The following is an 18324-nucleotide window of genomic DNA, read 5'->3' as shown; positions in this document are numbered from 1 at the left end:
AGCCCCGTGCTTCGGAGAGCACATCAAGCTATCGCGTAATGGTTATTGCCACAAACATGACAATAACCATTACGCGATGACATGTGATAATAAATTAAACGTTAATCCCCAAGCGACCGCGTAGACTGTGTGACCGTAAGTTAAAATCGCGAATGATTAGTAATAAATGTTTTTTTTTTTAATTATTAATATTTGAGTTTGCTGCTGTTTGTAAGTAGACAGACATGTTATGGGGCAACATATATGCAGTATAGACTTCTAAAAAAATAACACCTATTACGATAAACAAATTATTTTACTGTTTTATTTTTGCATAGTCATGAGTACATGAAGATATAAATTTAAAAAGCGTTTAGTTTCATTGCCGTTTCTGCATTTTCTTATTTATGTTTATGTATTTTTTTTACATTTTACTACTACTGTATCTATCGGATCTTTGGAAATAATTTTTCCGGAGGGAAATCCTTTTTTATCTGTTTGATGCGAGGCCGTAAATATTTTTTACTTACTGCTGTTTTCGATTTTCAAGGCACATCTGTCTGCGAAATTTCATCCTGATAGGTTGTAAACTCTAGGGAAAAGAAGGCTGTGGGACGAACGAAGTGGATTAAAGGTTCCACTTTTACGACTTGACACACAAGCACGGAAATCCCGTATAGTAAAAGGAAATTCCCCTTGACTATGTTTGAAATGAAGTTATTAACTTGTATATTCAGATGTGGTTTTACATTATTAGCAAACTATACACCTAGCCATGAAGTTAGACTACATAGTACAAAGTTTTAAGCAAAGTCGTACAAGATCTTGGTATGTTATGTATCTAGTTAGTACCCTTTCATATTAGGTACCTATAGTTTTGTGGGAAAAAAACCTAGTACAAAAGTCAGTAGTAGTAATTTTTTGCAAAGTGCACAGTGACTGTGTTATTTTTACTTAGGTTTTCGTTATCTGTTGTATGTGTTAAAATAAGATTTTTTAATTTTTCTTCCACTAAAAGTTAGCCTTTAAGTGCAGTATCACCTGCTGCTAAGTGAAGATGCCAAGATGGTAACGGCATAACCTGTTAAGGGTATATATACCCCTAACGGGTTTCTACGCGACATCGCACTGAAACGCCTAATCGGATGGTGCCTGCCACGGCCGAAGCCCCCACCCAGACTAGAGAAAAATAGCCTTGCCGGGATCGAACCCGGGGCCTCCCAATTAAAACCATAGCGCTCACCACTCCGCCAGAGGTCGTAAAGTAATGTTTCGGAGAGTAAATACTCTATTTGATCTAAATCCCCCTTCACCTTTAGCGATCGAATTGCGGGGCATCGTAAACCGTTACGTAGTTGATATTCCATGGACACGTACGAAGCACTTGTTTCCACGTTTCTAACATGTACCGCAAAGACACAGCTTTTTAGCTTCCGTTTTTCCCACCTCCTTAATTCTTTACTCGAAGTAAAAAGTGAAGCCTCTTCTAGGCGTTCCACCGATGGCATATAGTTTTAGGATGATTACTTTCACCGTTGAATCAAGTGAAATTCAATTTGGTGTGTAATAAATACTTTGAAAAAATATATATTATTATTTATAACTGTTAAAATATATACCTTAAAATGCAAAGCAACAGAATTAGGTACTGAAGAAAAGGTTAATATTATAGAAAAAGAATACTGCAAAACTTTTAAAATTCCTGGTATATATAAAATGTAACACTTCACAGTTTTGTGGTATGTAGAGTTAACTGTGCTTTTAGGCTCGGCTTATATCTTTTCTAGAGATGCTTTGAATTTTAATCAGATATTTAAAAAATGCGAACACGAATATTTGTTGAATACATATGCGATGCCACGAGCGTTAACATCGGGCCTCAAAAAACTAAAAGCAAATGTGAAAAAAAAAATTACACATTATTTATAGTTATAGGCACTTATGAAGCAAATAATTGTATATTGAGAAAATTATAATAAACCTACAAAATTGAAGATGCCGCAAGTGATATAAAAAAAAAAAAATACACAACCTTTAATTAGTTCATTACAAACCTAAGAATTATTTAATTTTCTTTATATGGAAATGAAAGAGATAATTAAGATCTTTCATGATTAAAAAAACTCTCTAAGCGTATAAAAGCGGCGTAAAATATAACATAACGCTATAGGGTAGCCTAAATAGTGGTCCTACATGCCCTAGCTTAGGTACATCGGCTATAATAGTTAGAGTAGAAATAGTAGTAAAAACAATACGTAGGACGTGCTCATTATCATTTATTTTAGAACTAGCTGTTGCCCGCGACTTTGTCTGCGTTTGATTTTGTTTTTTTAATGTGGCATTAACTTTAGTTATAGATCTAAAAAAAAATAAAGTATTCAGTATCGCTAAGCCTTAAATGAGGGGTTTTGTGTTGTGCAACCACAGTTTGGCCAAAATTAAACACATATTATAACCTCTATAGTACAAAAAGAATTATTTAAATCGGTTATAATTTGTCGGAGACTAAATTGATCGGAGAATACTATTCAAAAATACTCACCAGTGTACCGCCAGCAAACTTAATACTGGTCTAACATGTTATGTATTACAAAAGTTAAGAAAACTTAACATGTTGCATGTTTTATACATCCCTATTAATCCCTACTAATATTATCCCTATCCCTACTATCCCTACTTCCCTACTAATATTATAAATGTCAATGTAAGTTTGTTTGTTACGTTTTACGCAAAAACTACTTAACCGATCCTCATGAAACTTGTTACACATATTCTTGGAAGTGTTAGAAGTAATATAGGATACTTTTTATCCCGACATTAAGCTCGGTTCCTTTGGGAGAGGGGATGAAAGTGTTTGACGATTTAACTCCGACAAATTATAACAGATTTAAATAATTATTTTTGAACTATAGAGGTTATAATATGTGTTTAATTTTGCCCAAACTTTGTGTAGATCTGATGAATGCGGTTGGGGATACAGGACAAAACTCCTCAGCGGACAGCAGCAAACCCCTCATTTAAGGCTTAGCGATACTGAATACCTTAATTTTTTTTAGAACTACAACTAAATTGAATGCCACATCAAAAAACAAAACCAAACGCAGTCGAAGTCGCGGGCAACAGCTAGTATCTCGCTAGTATCTCCCTAAAATCAGTGTTATACTCGTACGATACACAGCGTAGTTTAACAAGCTCTTGCTACTATAGAAAATGTATTCAGATAGCGTAATTTCCTAACGTAAGCCTAGATAATAATTAAGGATCATTCTCTCTATACCTGCGGGTGCAATCCAGCTAGAGTCGCGTAAGCCAGCGCCTGTGGTATGACCGTAAGTCCTACTGTAATACCAGCTATAAAATCCGCCAAAGCCTTTTCCGAATTGTATTCGGGCACCGTTTTTATGATGGGCAATCTCTTGTACATAAATCGCATGTACCACGTTTGCTTCTTGTAACGTTTCTTGGACGGCGACGACATGCTTGTTTACCTGGGAAAAACATAATAAAGGTTATTTTAATTTTATTCGAGAAACTAAAAGCTAACCCAATTCTTCCCATATTATGTTCCTGCTAATATTATAAAACTTATATTATAATATGCGAAAGTGTGTTTGTTTGTTAGTCCTTTCTTCACTTGATTTTTTGCATAGAGTTAGTTGAAACGATGGAGAGTATCATAGGCTTTTTATCCAAGAAAAACAAACAGTTGCCACGGGATTTGTAAAAAAACCGTAACAAACGCGGACGAAAAACGCGTGCAACAGCCGATGCGTGCTGATTTATTCGCACAATATTCGCATCTCTATCGTGCAAATGGCATTGCACGACATCAACCGCGGTTTATAAATTGATTCTTTAATGGCGCAGGTTATAAATAACGATTAGTTTAGAACTTGATTTTTATAAAGTAACTCATGGTCGATTTTTTTTCATCGTTAGGTAATCCACTTGAGGCTCAGACAAAGGAACTACTTCATCTGAGACCTGAGAAATAAAGATAATATATATGCAACAACTGTCAAAATGTCGAAATATATATTGCTTAGATATCTAGAATATAGATTACATACATGGCGATTTCAGCACTAAAACAAAATATTTTTAGTTAATGTTTGTTAGGAAAATAAAATTTGCAGCACTTGTCTTTGAAGTAGTAGTTTTTAGTAAGTAAAAAAATGTTGATGGACCAGTTCGGCAGGACTTCTTCTATAAGTGACTTACGTGAAACGCACTTATAAAAGATCCTCTTTTATAAGTGCGTTTTAAGCAATTAACAAACACTAGCTTCAACGGTGAAGGAAAACATCGTGAGGGAACCTGCATGCCTGAGAGTTCGCCATGATGTTTGGAATCCACCAATCCGCACTGAGACAGAGTAGTGGACTACGGCCTTAATCTCTTCTCATTGTGGGAGGAGACCCGTGCACTGTAGTAAGCCGGGTTGATGTGATGATGATGATGATGAAAAATTGTTTAAGAATAACTGAAGTTGTAAAATCGTAAAATAACGATAAGTTTCAAGTTGTATCCATATATCACTATCACCAGTTGTAGGAAGTATTCATCATCATCAATTAGTCTACAATGGAAATTGCGGTATCGGACGGATTCGACGATGTAGGGAATACAATATTTAAAAACATAAACGAACACGACAAAGTTCACGTTCATTCATTATTTATTTATGCTTTAGTTGGTGAACTTTTATTTTGAAATGAACGAGCGCGCTGCAAATAAGTTGCGAAACTAACTACCCTTAATTTATACAATAAACACAACATCAGGATGGAACTTTGGGAATAACAACGGCGACTGGCGCTACCAAAACAAATCATAATTTGTTATGATGTTCTAACTGCTTATGATGCTGCGGATTTATTTATATACAATGAAAACTGTATAAAATTAAATAACATAAAAGCGTAAAAAAGTTTTAACTAAACACGAAATAAGGCCTCGCACGGTATGGTAAAAACTTTTACCTTTTAAGCGTGGTTATAGCCGTCTATCCACTGGTGCTTATATTCAAAAAAGAAAGAAACTTACCAGGAATAAAAGTCAGTAAGTAATATTATATATTTCACTATTACCCAAACGAACGTGGTATTTAATAATTATATTTGAACTAGAGACTAAGATATCATAATGTTGTTTTATGTTTATAATTGCATATAAAATTGATTGACATTCGAAATTGCTTCATAAATATAATTATAAAATATACAAAAAATAAAGCCTTTGTAGAACTATGTTTAGTATTGTAGGATCACTCATAGTGAGTCATTATGGGCCTTCCCTTACTTTTTTTTTTCGTCAGATCTGTGCGAAATTGAAATATCAACCACGTTGGAAATGCAAGTGACAATCCTTTTCTGATTGGCTGTCACTACTGCACTCTCTTCTTCTCTTTCTTCCTCCACGTTATGTGGCGTCGGCACATCTTCTCTTCTTCAAGCTTGAAGACGGAGTCGTTGATTTGTTTTTGGTATACTTTTTACCACCTGCCTGAAGCTAACCGTCCATGAAAATGTTTTGGTAGGTGGAATAATCGCCAACTTTCCGTTCAAAGCGGTGACGTCGTAATTCCCGAAGATTTTAATCTCGAAGTCATTCAGTAGGTACATCACAGATAAGAAGTCATGTTAGAACCGGACATTAGACTTGGTAGTAATAATGGCTATAATTATATAGGTATATAGCGTCTGTTTCAGACCAATATGGGCCTTAAATGGCGTCGACGACGGATGTAAGCCTTTCCCTTGATAAAAGATAAAGCCCCTCTGTAGGGAATATTGGAACGGTTAATTTAATTTAAGACCCTTTGTGTCATACACTTCCCAGCAAGCATTTATTAGTAATAATAAATGCTTCGGCAACGTTAAGCTTCGCGAACGAAAAACAAAGGGGCGAAAGTAGTTCTTACGTAATAGAGATAATACAAGTGAAGATCTTATACGTATTATTGTTTGTGTAACACTCCGCGTTACCGTGCGTAAAGTACCTACTCTGTTTGCGAATGTGAAGGGAATAATAAATGAAAGGGTTCAAAGGGTTGCGTGGACGATAATATCTTTCATTTCCCTTTTATGCATAAAATACGAACAGTCTATTCTGTAAATCACCGTGGTAATCATATGATTACTGCGGCATATGCCGGGGTGATTGGAAAATTGGTTTAAAGCAAAAAGCTTGACGCTTGACTGAGTAAGTATATTTAAATTAAACTGGCTTAAGTAAGCAGTAGTTATATGAGCACTTAGGATAACTAGGGTGTGTTTTATCTGTACAATGATCTGTTAATATTTGTATCTGATATAGAACGATATTATTCTTTCCATATCACCTTCGATCAGTAATATACTAGTCATCGGTGTCAGAGAACAATAAAACCAAACAATTAATAACCTATTTTCAATCCTTCGCTAGTGTAAAAGCCAATATTGTTTTTTAAATCCGATGAAGCTATATGACGAAATATCTAATTTTAAGTAAGAATTAAATACAAAGAAACTAGCTGTTGCTCGCGGCTCCGTACGCCTTCTTTTCGGGTTCAAACAAATCTTTCAGGAACCGTTTGTTTTCCCCGGATAAAAGTACCTACCTACTATTACCCTATATGACCTTTATCGGTCTCTAGATATGTTTAAACAAAGCCGAACAAGATATCATAAAAATTTAAACGCGTCAAATATCCTATACCCATCTCAAGGACGCGAGCAATACGTGTGCTAAATTTCACCTAGGACAGTGCAGTGGTTGAGCCAAACAAAGGTAAAAACAAATAAATTCACAAACAGACACATTTACGCATTTATAATTTTAATAGAAGTAGATATAAGAAAAGGTCGAAGATGATAATGAAGAGATAATTATAAGTTAATTCTTAACATAGCACATAAGTTGTAATTAAACAAAAACCAGACACTATATCTATTAGAATTTGTATGGGACAGCATATAAAGTACATTAATGATCGAAGCGTTTCACGAAGGTTAATTACTAATCGAGCTGTTCAACCAGTCAGTTCGTTGAGGAGGCACTTAATGTTATCTAGAGTACCTTCTTCGATAACACATCCAGCAATTATTCAACTTACTTGTCTGTCAAATTTTGGACTACGTACAATTTTGGTTGATTGAAAAAGGAATATTATAAACATTTTCATATAAGGCGATTAGCGTATTCAAATCGATTAAATACCGTCCGAAATTAATAATATTCAATCTAATCCCACAACTTCAGGTCGTGCAATTACTAAAGCCTCCTATCCTTGTCGATATGGTACATTAAGAAAAGGATAGCATGAAAATATTTTATCTTCGATCTAGATCTAATATCGGAGTTTCGTCGATAGGTATTCCGATCAAAGAGTTAAGCTAAGTACCCAATCGATATAGTGTTGAACACGGATGGACTTGATAACACGGCTGGCGCTTTGTTAACCCGCGATAGTACACCGTACTAATAAACCCATACAGACAATGTCGCTCCAGCTCTTTGTTCCGGGTAGGCAGGTATCCGGGCCAATTATACACCATTGGACTGAGGATTTTCATTAACCCTGTGTTTGCAGAATTGACAGTTAAAGTCCACAACACAGAAATATAGGCAATTGTTGTGTAGTTAATGCCGCAATTACATACCGGCAAATGAGACTGCGTGCATTATTATGGACTGCTGAATGTTGCGGAAGTATTCAAATATTAAACAGTATAATATCAAAGTTTCTACGTTATGCTAATGGATTGTACAGTAGTTACCAAGGCTATACGGCTTTTTATGGAGTACTTAAACATAGATAAGACTTTAAAGAACGGCAATTGTTGATTTATTATTTGTGTCTTATCGGTCGTAGGGGCACTGAATATAAACCAATTTAATTAACATTAATTAACAAAATTATTGACATGTCAACTGATAGAACCCGGAAGGTTAAGTAATGTTTATGCTAAAATGATTTTGTGGAATGATCAAGTTCAAAGCAGGCTGTAAATTTACTATCTGCACATATATATTACACACATGATACTACTAAAACTTGGTCGTTTTAAGCAATTCCGGATACCGGATTATTTATTATCAAACTCGTTTGTAGGGTGCCATTGATTTATTGATGTTAAACAATTTCTCAGCGGTTAGTGAAAGTATTAGGTAAGTAGCTCAATCAATGCATAAATAAAGTTAGGTTAGGTGGGCTTGTGGGTGTCGCGGTTGTGTGCGAAAGCGTTCCCGTGGCCCTGCCACCAGGCGACTTGTTGGAACACCGCGGGGTTTTATCCGGTACGAGTCCGGCATAACCACTGTGCCTCCCCGTGGTGCGGTGGTATCCATGAGTCATTTCCCCACGGAAAAAAAAAGGTGGGCTTGTGGGTGGAAATAAGGTTGGCGGTTACCACGCATACTTCTGATTATTGAAGTGGGCACGTAGTGACCGAGGTTCACTGCAGGCTATGTTAAGACAACCTAGCTTGCAGCGAAACTCGGCGTAGGGCTAGCATGCGTGCCACGAAAGAGTTGTCTTCCCATTATCTCGTCTATCTATACACAAAATATCTCGTGGTGTGCATGCTTAGCTCTACTAAGAAACTTTTGATTTGATAAAAAATGTGAAATTTTCTTTAACTGCTCTGGCACTTACGTACAATCGATTTAAGAAACCTACGTCTCATGAATTACCAAAAGGTTAACCGATAGGGTAAGAAAACATCCGAAAAGAGTCGCTTTATGTTGCCATAAGTGGAAGATCTTCTTTAATCTCTCTTATGTAAGTTAATTCGTTACGAAAACTTTATGGGAATTGCTACAAAAACAAAGTATACCACTCTCGGAATCACTAAAGTGGAATAACTATTGGGACGTGAACTGAATAGGCAGTAATTGACGATGCAATGCACGTTGTTAAGTGTCATATTGAAGCTTGTTAATGGTCATTGATGTGGCAAATTAAGCTACACATATAATACGAGATTTTATTTTATATACTGTTTCAATGGGTAAAACACATCGGAAATTAATTATTTCGAAAGAGATGTTATAAATTTAACTCCTCAATATTTGTATACATATTTTCTGTTCACATATGAGTAATTTCCCTTATATACCCGATGAAGAACGTCTTATATGCCACGATAGCATAAAGAAGTTTCATTGTTTCAGATGGACTAAATCATGATGTAACTTGCCTGAACTTTTTCTGCCAAATTTTGTATGGGAAATGGCATGGACAGATCTTATATTAAATCTTATATAAAATTTCTAAATATTTCTTATAAAGTTTCATTATCTTCAACGTACAAGCACATTAACAGAAACCCAAAACGGTCGGCCTTGAGAAATAAATAGAACGCAAGCACCACAACCTTACTTGTAAACAACTTTGCCAAGAACGAAAAAATTGACATTGCATGAATATCGAAACGTAATAGTTATCACGGTTAGAACAATAAATTGTAAAAGGCGGTACAATGAAAAATAGTTTTTTATAAGAGATGCTAAAAAAAATAACGGTACTAGTTTCCTCCATTTCCAAGAAACAATAATAATGAAAACCTTTACGTTTACAGTTTATTAATATTCCAGTTTAGGTCATAAACCGGTGTAACTAATTAAAATCGTGAGGATCTACCAATACGTACTAATAATTGTTAACTGTATTGAATTGCAGACTAGAATTCAGAGTGATGGTCACGAATCTATTGTTATCTTTACAATTATTCTTGCATTTTATGCGTTTGCAGACTTGATTGCTTAAGTAACTGTAAAATAGTAAACCAAATACCATTTAACGCATAATTTATGAATAATAAATTGAAATTCTGAAGTCAATAATACTAATGGTTTTTGTGGAGAAATATTGGGGTCATTCTGATACTCATAATTAGTTTTTATAATAATCCCTTCTAATATAATAATTACTTATTAGTTAGCTCATTTATGTAACGTATCAAGAATAATCAGGTAGGCAATATGCTGCCCTTACAATTTAGTATCGCTATTGGTGATAACACAAATTACTAAAAAGAATTTCCTGGCCGTGAGTGATGAACTGATAACAACTTCCACTTAAAAAAAATAAACAGAAGATCCTACTTGTATAATCGTCAATGAGTTAAATATAGAATAAAGTTATATAGAGGAACAAGCTTTAGAATACTGTTTGTTATGTAACGTTTTAGAACATCGTTTCACCGCTAGACAATATAATATAACAAAAGTGACGCAAGCATTATAAAAAATAAGTAGCAGGTGTTCATTTAAACCCTAAATAGGCCGATCCAATAAATTGCCGAGGCCTTCTATTTTCTCCGCTACGAATACTGCACCTAAAGAAACACTTCTATTTTTGAAAACTATGCTCGTGCAATAAGGACTTTAATTTTTGTACAATTTTACACTATAAAAGGTAATAAATACCGCGATCTATTTGTACACAATTTCAACATATCATATGTTAGAAACATATCATATGAAATGCCCAGTAATGCCAGGAATCAAATGTCAACAACGGCTAAAGTCAAAGAAAATACAAAATTTCAGTCAACTTAAGAGGATTCATGTGTGAGATTCCGGGGAAAGAGTTAGAAAGAAATGGCTCGACGATATGCGAATGACTCTAATTGTAGACCGGGGCCCGCCTGGTTCGGGTGCCCCGTTACACTACTCCGCCTAGACCTAGGGTAGTTATACCCACACCACAGAACGTGTAAAAAAAAGCTTAAATATGGCACCTGATGATAATCATTCGCTCGTACAATAATTAATAGTCGCTGTTAAATCTTGTTCCGCGCAATGTCAACATAAATATTTACATAATGCCTAACTAAGTAAATTAAGATAGTTAACATACCATTTATATGCATATTTTGGTAAGATTAATGTGTCATTAATGTTACTAATAAGCCTCAGCAACAAATAGGCGCAAAACAAAAAATGTTTCAGCGAGAACAAATTGCTGGGAACGCGGCGCGTCGATTACGAGGCAGCGATTTGTTACGTGAAATGCCAGCTCGACACGTTATTACTTATTAGCTATACTATACTTGATATTTAGAATTTCTTTATATTTTCACTTTCAAGTCACCCGATAAGCTTGCATTTACTACAAGTCACAATAATTAGGTTTAATACAAGTGAGAAGAAAAAATTTTGTAGCTATGTAAATGATGTGAATTACACAGCCAAACGGCAGCTGTATAAGTAAAGCGTCACATCGTTTAATAGAGAATCGTATCCACTATTTATGAAAGGATTTTGCAAGACCGAAATACGTTAGCCATTACATACAATTCAAGGTATACTATAAAATTGGCATCAAATTCCTTTATATTACGATTTTCTAAATCAAAGCCACAAATTTAAATTCCCCTAAAATAAGGCTTTAAAGTCGTGCTATAGGTCACTATGAAATGTCAGAAGGAAGATGCACGGCATAAATTATGGCTAGGTGAGGAAAAGAAAAAAATTGTAGATTTTATTTTGATAATTTCTTGGAAATGAGGTACCAATGGAAGGCAAAGAATCGCAATTCGACCCGTGTCTTGTAATTTAAAGATATGATATGTAGCTTGTGTTGTGTACACGCATGTTTCGTATTAGATACACTTCATTTATAATTCATTTTTATTAATTGCGTTTGCTTTTAGGAATACCATGGTATTTTGGTGAACAAAATTCAAAATTCATTTATTTCAAGTAAGCCTAGCTTATTAGCCCTATTAAAACGTTAAGTCTGTCTGTTTGTAGTTATTCTACCTCTTTGGACGTTGGAGTTCACTATTGCAGTATGTAGTAACAAGTCAAAAATTTGCAAAAAAGCATGTATGTAATCAGCTTATTTCAACAACGAAGGTTTGAGTTGAGTTTTAAATATAATGTGTGAGGATAAATAAAAAAAAAACAAAATAAAAGTTACAACAATAGCGATCAGTGCAATAGTTCAATAAACAAAGTAAGCTCTAATAATTGATGACTTTTTATGAAGCCCAATATATTATCTATTTCTAGGTTTTATTTAGGTCGCACCTGTTATTGCAAGAAAAAAAAAATTAAAGTATTTAGTAATTTTCTCCATTTTACATCACTTAAAAATGTGGTAGAAAATATGTACCTACCTATTTTTTTTTGCTTTTTAGTAGTTTTACAAAGTAGTTCTTTTTTGGCAAAAGTTTATGATAGCCAAATGTCAAATCCTAATAATCTTTAACAAAATATTGCTTAGCAAATATACAAAAAAAGAACCTCCTCCTTTTTTTAAGTCGGTAGTAAAAGAGTCTCTTACAGCGAATTTGGGACAGCTAAAATATCAAACAAAACTTATCTTGATGAAAAATTTCAGTTTCCTTCCACGATACAATTTACAGGAATTTCAGGGGGCTAATTCGAAGGGAATGAGAAATTGCCCTCTCAGGCCTATGCGAGATCGACCCTGTCAGAGCCGATGATGGTGCACATCTGCAAGGGTCGAGCTTGACTTTTTCCTTAACAAATTACGGTACCGTGTTTTAAGATCACACTTGCAGCTTTTCGCTTGACTTTTACTGGCGTAAGCATTTTTATTGAATGATTGTTTGCTTCAAGCTGAAATGCTGGTTTCTCTTACTTCCTGAGTATGAGAAATTGTATTTTTAACTCCCGGCGCAAAAACGACAGGTTGTCAGAAGTTTGACGTGCTACGATGCCACAGACAGACAGTCTGTGGCATCCTAGCTCTCGCACGGATGAACTGATTTTGTTTTTAGATTATTAGAAAGTTGAATAGGTCGGCTAAAACTGGCAGATTTTATATTTATTCAAAACTCCCTCAATATGGGTATCAAATGAAAGGGCACGACTAGTAGAACACTATGACTAAACTTCAAATCCAAGATGGCCGCAACCACAAAAACATTTTTTTAAAACATGACTCAATGGGTATCAAATGAATGGAATGAAATTGACTAGTGTCACGGTTTTTTTTTTTATTATTTAATTTTATATAGACACATTTAGTTTAGTTGTTATTAAGCGTGTCCTTGGGGACAGCCGTTGCTCTGTACAGTGTACACATGATACATTAATGAGTATTTTAGTGTTCAGATGAACACACACACACACACTAAAAATATTCATTAATGTTCTAAAAAGTGGTAAAATTTTCTAATTACGATGGGTTTAATTAGAAGGTGAACTAAACCAAAAGGGCCCATAATAATATACAGCGACGTATTACCACTCTCAAGGACAATTAAACAAAAGTTTAAAGCTACAGTGTTTCAAGCCATTAAGTATCACTTACTTTAACGGCGGAGGAAAAGATCGTGAGAAAAACTGCATACTTGAGAGTTTTCAATAATATTCTGAAAGAGCTCTGAAGTCTTCTAATTTAGACTTGGCCAGCAGTGTAGTGGACTACACCTTAAGCCGTTCTGATTTTTTATTTTTTTTTATAAGGAGAGGAGACCCGTGCCCTGTAGTGGGCATATATCAAAAAACGAAGTGGAAGAAGCCATGTTGAGCTCTCACACATAACGTGAGATAAGGGCAAGGAGAAGAGTTTTATTTAGAGATTTATATGCAAAGTAATGTGCACCATTTGCGGCAAACATTTAAGCACAAAAGAAAATGAGGTGCCAGCAGTGGCGTGTACACGGTTTGCAACCAGGGTAGGCATAAAGCAGGAAGACAGCATAAAATGGTAAAATCCCCCTCATGAAAGACTTATATAAAAAAATTAGGGTAGGCAGTGCTTTTGTATGGAGTGCACGCCACTGGGTGCCAGTAACTTTTTGCCGAGCTGTACGTCGTCCACGTGTTTTTGTCTTACGGAATCCGTGATAGTCCGTCGATTACAAGTCACCGATACATCAAACGGGCGTCGAGTGGCACAGCACGTACTACTCTCATCAATTCGAACCGTCCGATCCCCGATCCGTCAACGCTATCGGAACCCAGCGCCGGGCATTAAGCGAACAACAAAATTAATTTCAAGTGCCGATCAAGATAAATCACAATTGTTATTAAGCGTCAACATTTATAGAAGCTATTTTAAGATGCTTGAAGTTGTACCTTTGACGACCTGATTTCCCACATGGAGCTTGTAATAGACATATATTTCTAATGAAGAGCTATATTTTTCTGTTTCATTTGTACTAAGTTGTGGAAACTTTTTTAGTTTTAAATGCGATAAAAAAACTATATTACTCATCATTATCATATGTTAAAGTACCTACTGTTTGTTTCCCTGGAAAAGCTAATAATTGAAATAAAAACAACTTTTTTGAATTTTAACTTTCCTGCATCTTCCGTACCTATGCATTATATTCTAAATTCTTATACAGTGTAGCAATCCCACTTGGTGGACGGTGGTAAGTTATAATGAAGATGTTAGCGGGCTAACCTGTTAGGCGTTTGGCAGTTACATAAAACCATACCCCGTGTAATCATTTTCCACGTGGCATCGTATAGGAACGCCAAATCGCGTCGCAGCACTAAATTGGGTATTGCGAGTTCTTTTACTTTCAAAAATAAAAGTTTTTTTACATCTTTATCTCCCTATCATCAGGAAGAGATAACTGTGCAGTGTTCTACACCTTTAACAGCTTAATTATTAGGTAAAGACAGAGCTTTCATATCCAAGAATTCGAAATTATTTTCCGTATAAATACAAAGACAAGATTTATTATTTGTTTTGTAATCTAAATATATAACATTTTGTGATATTATAGTGTCAAAGATATTCAATCTCATTGCAAATAATTAACGTTCGTGACTGGCTGTGACAGTCCCTGGCTTTGAGCCAGTGAAGTAATACGGTAAGCCAAGATTAGTGCTTAGGTATCCCATATTACTCCGCAGGACGAGAATTAATTAGCGAATAACTGCTGCATAAGCCGTCAGGGCATCTTATCTCGGCATTCGCAGCAAATTACGCTCATAACAATATAGTTACTCCGCTGGCAATTGTTGCTCGTCACATGGCTTTATGGGTCAAAAGCATACATATGACTTTATTAACCATATGTTACGTACGCGAAGGGTGCCAACGGGACCCTATTACTTAGCCCCCGCTGTCCTACTGCCCGTTCATCCATCTGTCTTTCAGCGGGCATCTCAACAACCGTAATAGGTAGATAGTTGAAATATTTACAGAAAGTTAAAGCTGGGTCCTCAGACAAGAAGCTAGTATTTAAAAACCCTTCGTGTTTAAGTCCATCTCGTTCCCACCTAAACTTAGTGTATATATCCATGGGTCTAACTTTCTAAGCACATGTTGATTTTCTCGGGGTGGAATCTCGACAGGTGAACTTCAATACGCCTCGCACGGGGTGTTTTTTAATCACCGTCTATTTAAAACACACACGCCAATATTATTATTGACGCTAATCTGAGTATCGACAATATTATTGACTGGTGCGAGGCGTATTGAAGAATAGTAGAATTGATAAAATATACTATCAATACTTCAATACGCCTCACACCAGTCAATAATATTTTTTATTTTCAGAATATCGTCAAAAATAATGGCGTGTGTGTGTGCGGGGTGTTTTATATAGACGGTGATCTGTTACACAACTACATTAAGGTGATCGTTTAGATGAATGATTCCAAAGAAAATTAAACACCAACTCTGACTCTTGCTTTTGGACTTTAAAAACAATAAGAAAAAAAAAAAATTAAGAACTACATAGTTACTATGACATTTGCCAATATACTTGCATTGCCATGGCAACCAGCTGTGCAACTTATATCCTAGCATTCTCGCTTGTTTTACTCTTTTTCAGTCCTCTTCCCTTATTTATAATCAAAATTAAAACAAAAAATATTAATGTCAAATGTCTTTAAATATAAAGTAAAACTTTTTACTATTAACTTGGTATCAAGTTGATTATTTTTTGCAACTATTTTAATTTGGTAGGTATGTAAACATTAAGACTGATAAGGATGTAACTTCTTTCAGTGCAATGAACTTAACATAATTTATAATATTGGTAGCAATTTATTTCAAAACTAGGCATTATGGGTGTATCAACTTTGCCTCTAAGAGGCATGGTTAAGAAATAAGTGTTTATATTCTCTTTGTACAAGGAGAATTAGGCAATAGTCCACCATGCTGGCCCAGTGCAGATAGGTGGACTCCACACACTTTTGAGAATGTTATAGAGAACATTCAGGCATGCAGGTCCTTCCCCCCCCCCCCCCCCCCCCCCCCGAATATGAGGTAGAAGTCCCTGGCTATCATTGCTCTACTCTCTCCATGCTCAGTTCACTGGCATTGACAACTGACACATGCATATATAATACCAGCGGTTGCCTACATTCTTGGTCCACGTTTATTATGGTTTATTAAAGATCTGTGGGAACTATTTGTTTTCCTGGGATAGAAAGTATCCAATGTTACTCTCCATATGAATATAAGATAAAGTAACAAAAACTTTTGCATTTAGAATATTAGTAAGCCATGAACTGTAGAAGCTGCCTGGTAGCATAACACATAAACAACAACATAGAATCAGTAGAGGTTGTGAAAGCCTTGAGGTCTGGTCAGGATAATATGCTCAAACCAGTTGTATAACTGGTACTGAAAACTTTACTACTCCTTACTCAGCATCAAATATATAAATTGTATTTGATTGAATATTTAACTTCACGGAAATCCCATTCAATTTCCAATACATGTTTATTGTAAAATTGAATAGTCATGTTGTAATCATTAAATTAGTTAGACCTGAATAGTTATTGGAGCATAGAATAACAATTCAAATGTTACTTAACATGATTTTAGGTTTAACTTCTCGAAATTTTAAGGTTTTTACAGTTTTTACTAGATAGTTTAATTAATTTTGAAATTTTAGTTAATTTGTTATTTTTTTTTCTAAAAATACATCGGGCTAAAATGTATATATAATAATCAGCATTGGAAACTTGTAATTTATGAATTTATGCTGCTGAGAGTTGCAATTGTCCCCTTTTAAAATATTATATTGAGCTCAGAACTAATCTAGTTTAAGTGATGTTCGTTCTTTAATCAAATGTTATTATATTTGCTCTCCAACAAACAATTTACTCCAACAAGACATCCTATTCATATAATTTTAATACTGAGAGTTTGTTGGTTGGTTTGTTCATTTTACAAGAAGCAGCATATCAACATAACCTTGCTTACATAATAATCCAGCAAACCAAAGCAACATAGAAATTGTGGACCAGAGCTAGTTCAGATTGTTAGAAAATTAAATTTTCTGACACATAAATTAAAAAAAAAAACTATACTTAAAGCACTCAATATTGTAATATTTATTTGTACCGTTTTAGGTTTTTTACTAGTTACTAGGCGGTTTGAAAAATATGTTTAAGTCTCTGAAATTAAAACATATCGAATCGAATACATATTGGCACCTAGTTATTATATCTTGGTAGTGATATGATCTACGAGTTGATTATTAGCTAATTATTAACAACTATTCCCTGTTCTTCACATCTTTAATTAAAGATTATAATAGTTAGGTAGTAATAAACGACGTAAATCGACTTACCAATCTCAGTACCGGTAGCGAGTTATTTTAAATTACTTTACCACGTAACGAAAGTTATCTTTGATTCTTTTAACTGTATACTCCTGTACATAATCACTGGACAGTCCGTTTAATAACTTGGCGAAATGGGTTTTTTTATCCTCACGTTAACCCGTCCATAGAGATTCAAATAAACTGACAGGCTTTAGCCTTTTACAAAATAAAAACATTGAGCAAATTTAAGGGACAAATCGAAGTTCGTTCACACATATTATGTCAAAATATTTTGCTGTCAGAATGACAGGAAACAATAGTGACACCACGACACGCGTAGACAGAGAAGTAAACACGACACTCCAACCATAGACATCACTGACACTGACACACGAAACAAAATTGTCTGTGGGATAATCAGCTGTAATGAGAACACAAATGTTATGGTGAGAATATTATTCAACATTACAATTCAACTGTAAAATGTGTACCTAAGTATTTAATACATTTCTATGGGTACTATTGGCTTACACCTCGGCATTTTTCCTACTTTTAGCATTTTATACCCGTCGTTACTTTTAAACTATAAGTCCAATTTGAGTAATTTAAAAAGGAATTTACAGGTACATAATCAATCTTAATTGGACGTAGTTACACGATAAGGATCCAATCCACAAAACTACCAAAATTGAGTTAACTATAAAGACCAAAGAGACCGTAAAGGTCGATATTTTCGTTCAGCAAAAAGATCCCAGTGAAATACGAACACATGACATTGTCATCAACACTAGGTACCAGTCCACATGAATGGCAGGCATTTATTATGAATCTACTAAAAAAATCCAATCCTCATGGATCATTA

At 34.9% G+C, this 18324-nt stretch overlaps 1 protein-coding gene across 1 annotated transcript in view; it reads right to left on the bottom strand.

The window, feature by feature from the left end:
* Nucleotides 1-17742, bottom strand: part of LOC120629478 (sodium-independent sulfate anion transporter-like) — a 35007-nt gene extending 17265 nt beyond the window's left edge. The window contains exons 1-2 of the mRNA XM_039898419.1: nt 17490-17742; nt 3257-3467 (exon numbers count right to left, since the gene is read on the bottom strand). Coding sequence (XP_039754353.1) covers nt 3257-3457 — 201 coding nt within the window. The 5' untranslated portion in view covers nt 3458-3467; nt 17490-17742. The remainder of the gene's footprint in view (nt 1-3256; nt 3468-17489) is intronic.
* Between the last annotated feature and the right edge of the window lie 582 nt (nt 17743-18324).

This window comes from Pararge aegeria, chromosome 14, assembly GCF_905163445.1.
Source record: "Pararge aegeria chromosome 14, ilParAegt1.1, whole genome shotgun sequence".
NCBI lineage: Eukaryota > Metazoa > Arthropoda > Insecta > Lepidoptera > Nymphalidae > Pararge > Pararge aegeria.
The sequence above is the reverse complement of the archived record's forward strand: the minus strand, read 5'-3'. Positions and strand labels throughout refer to the sequence as shown.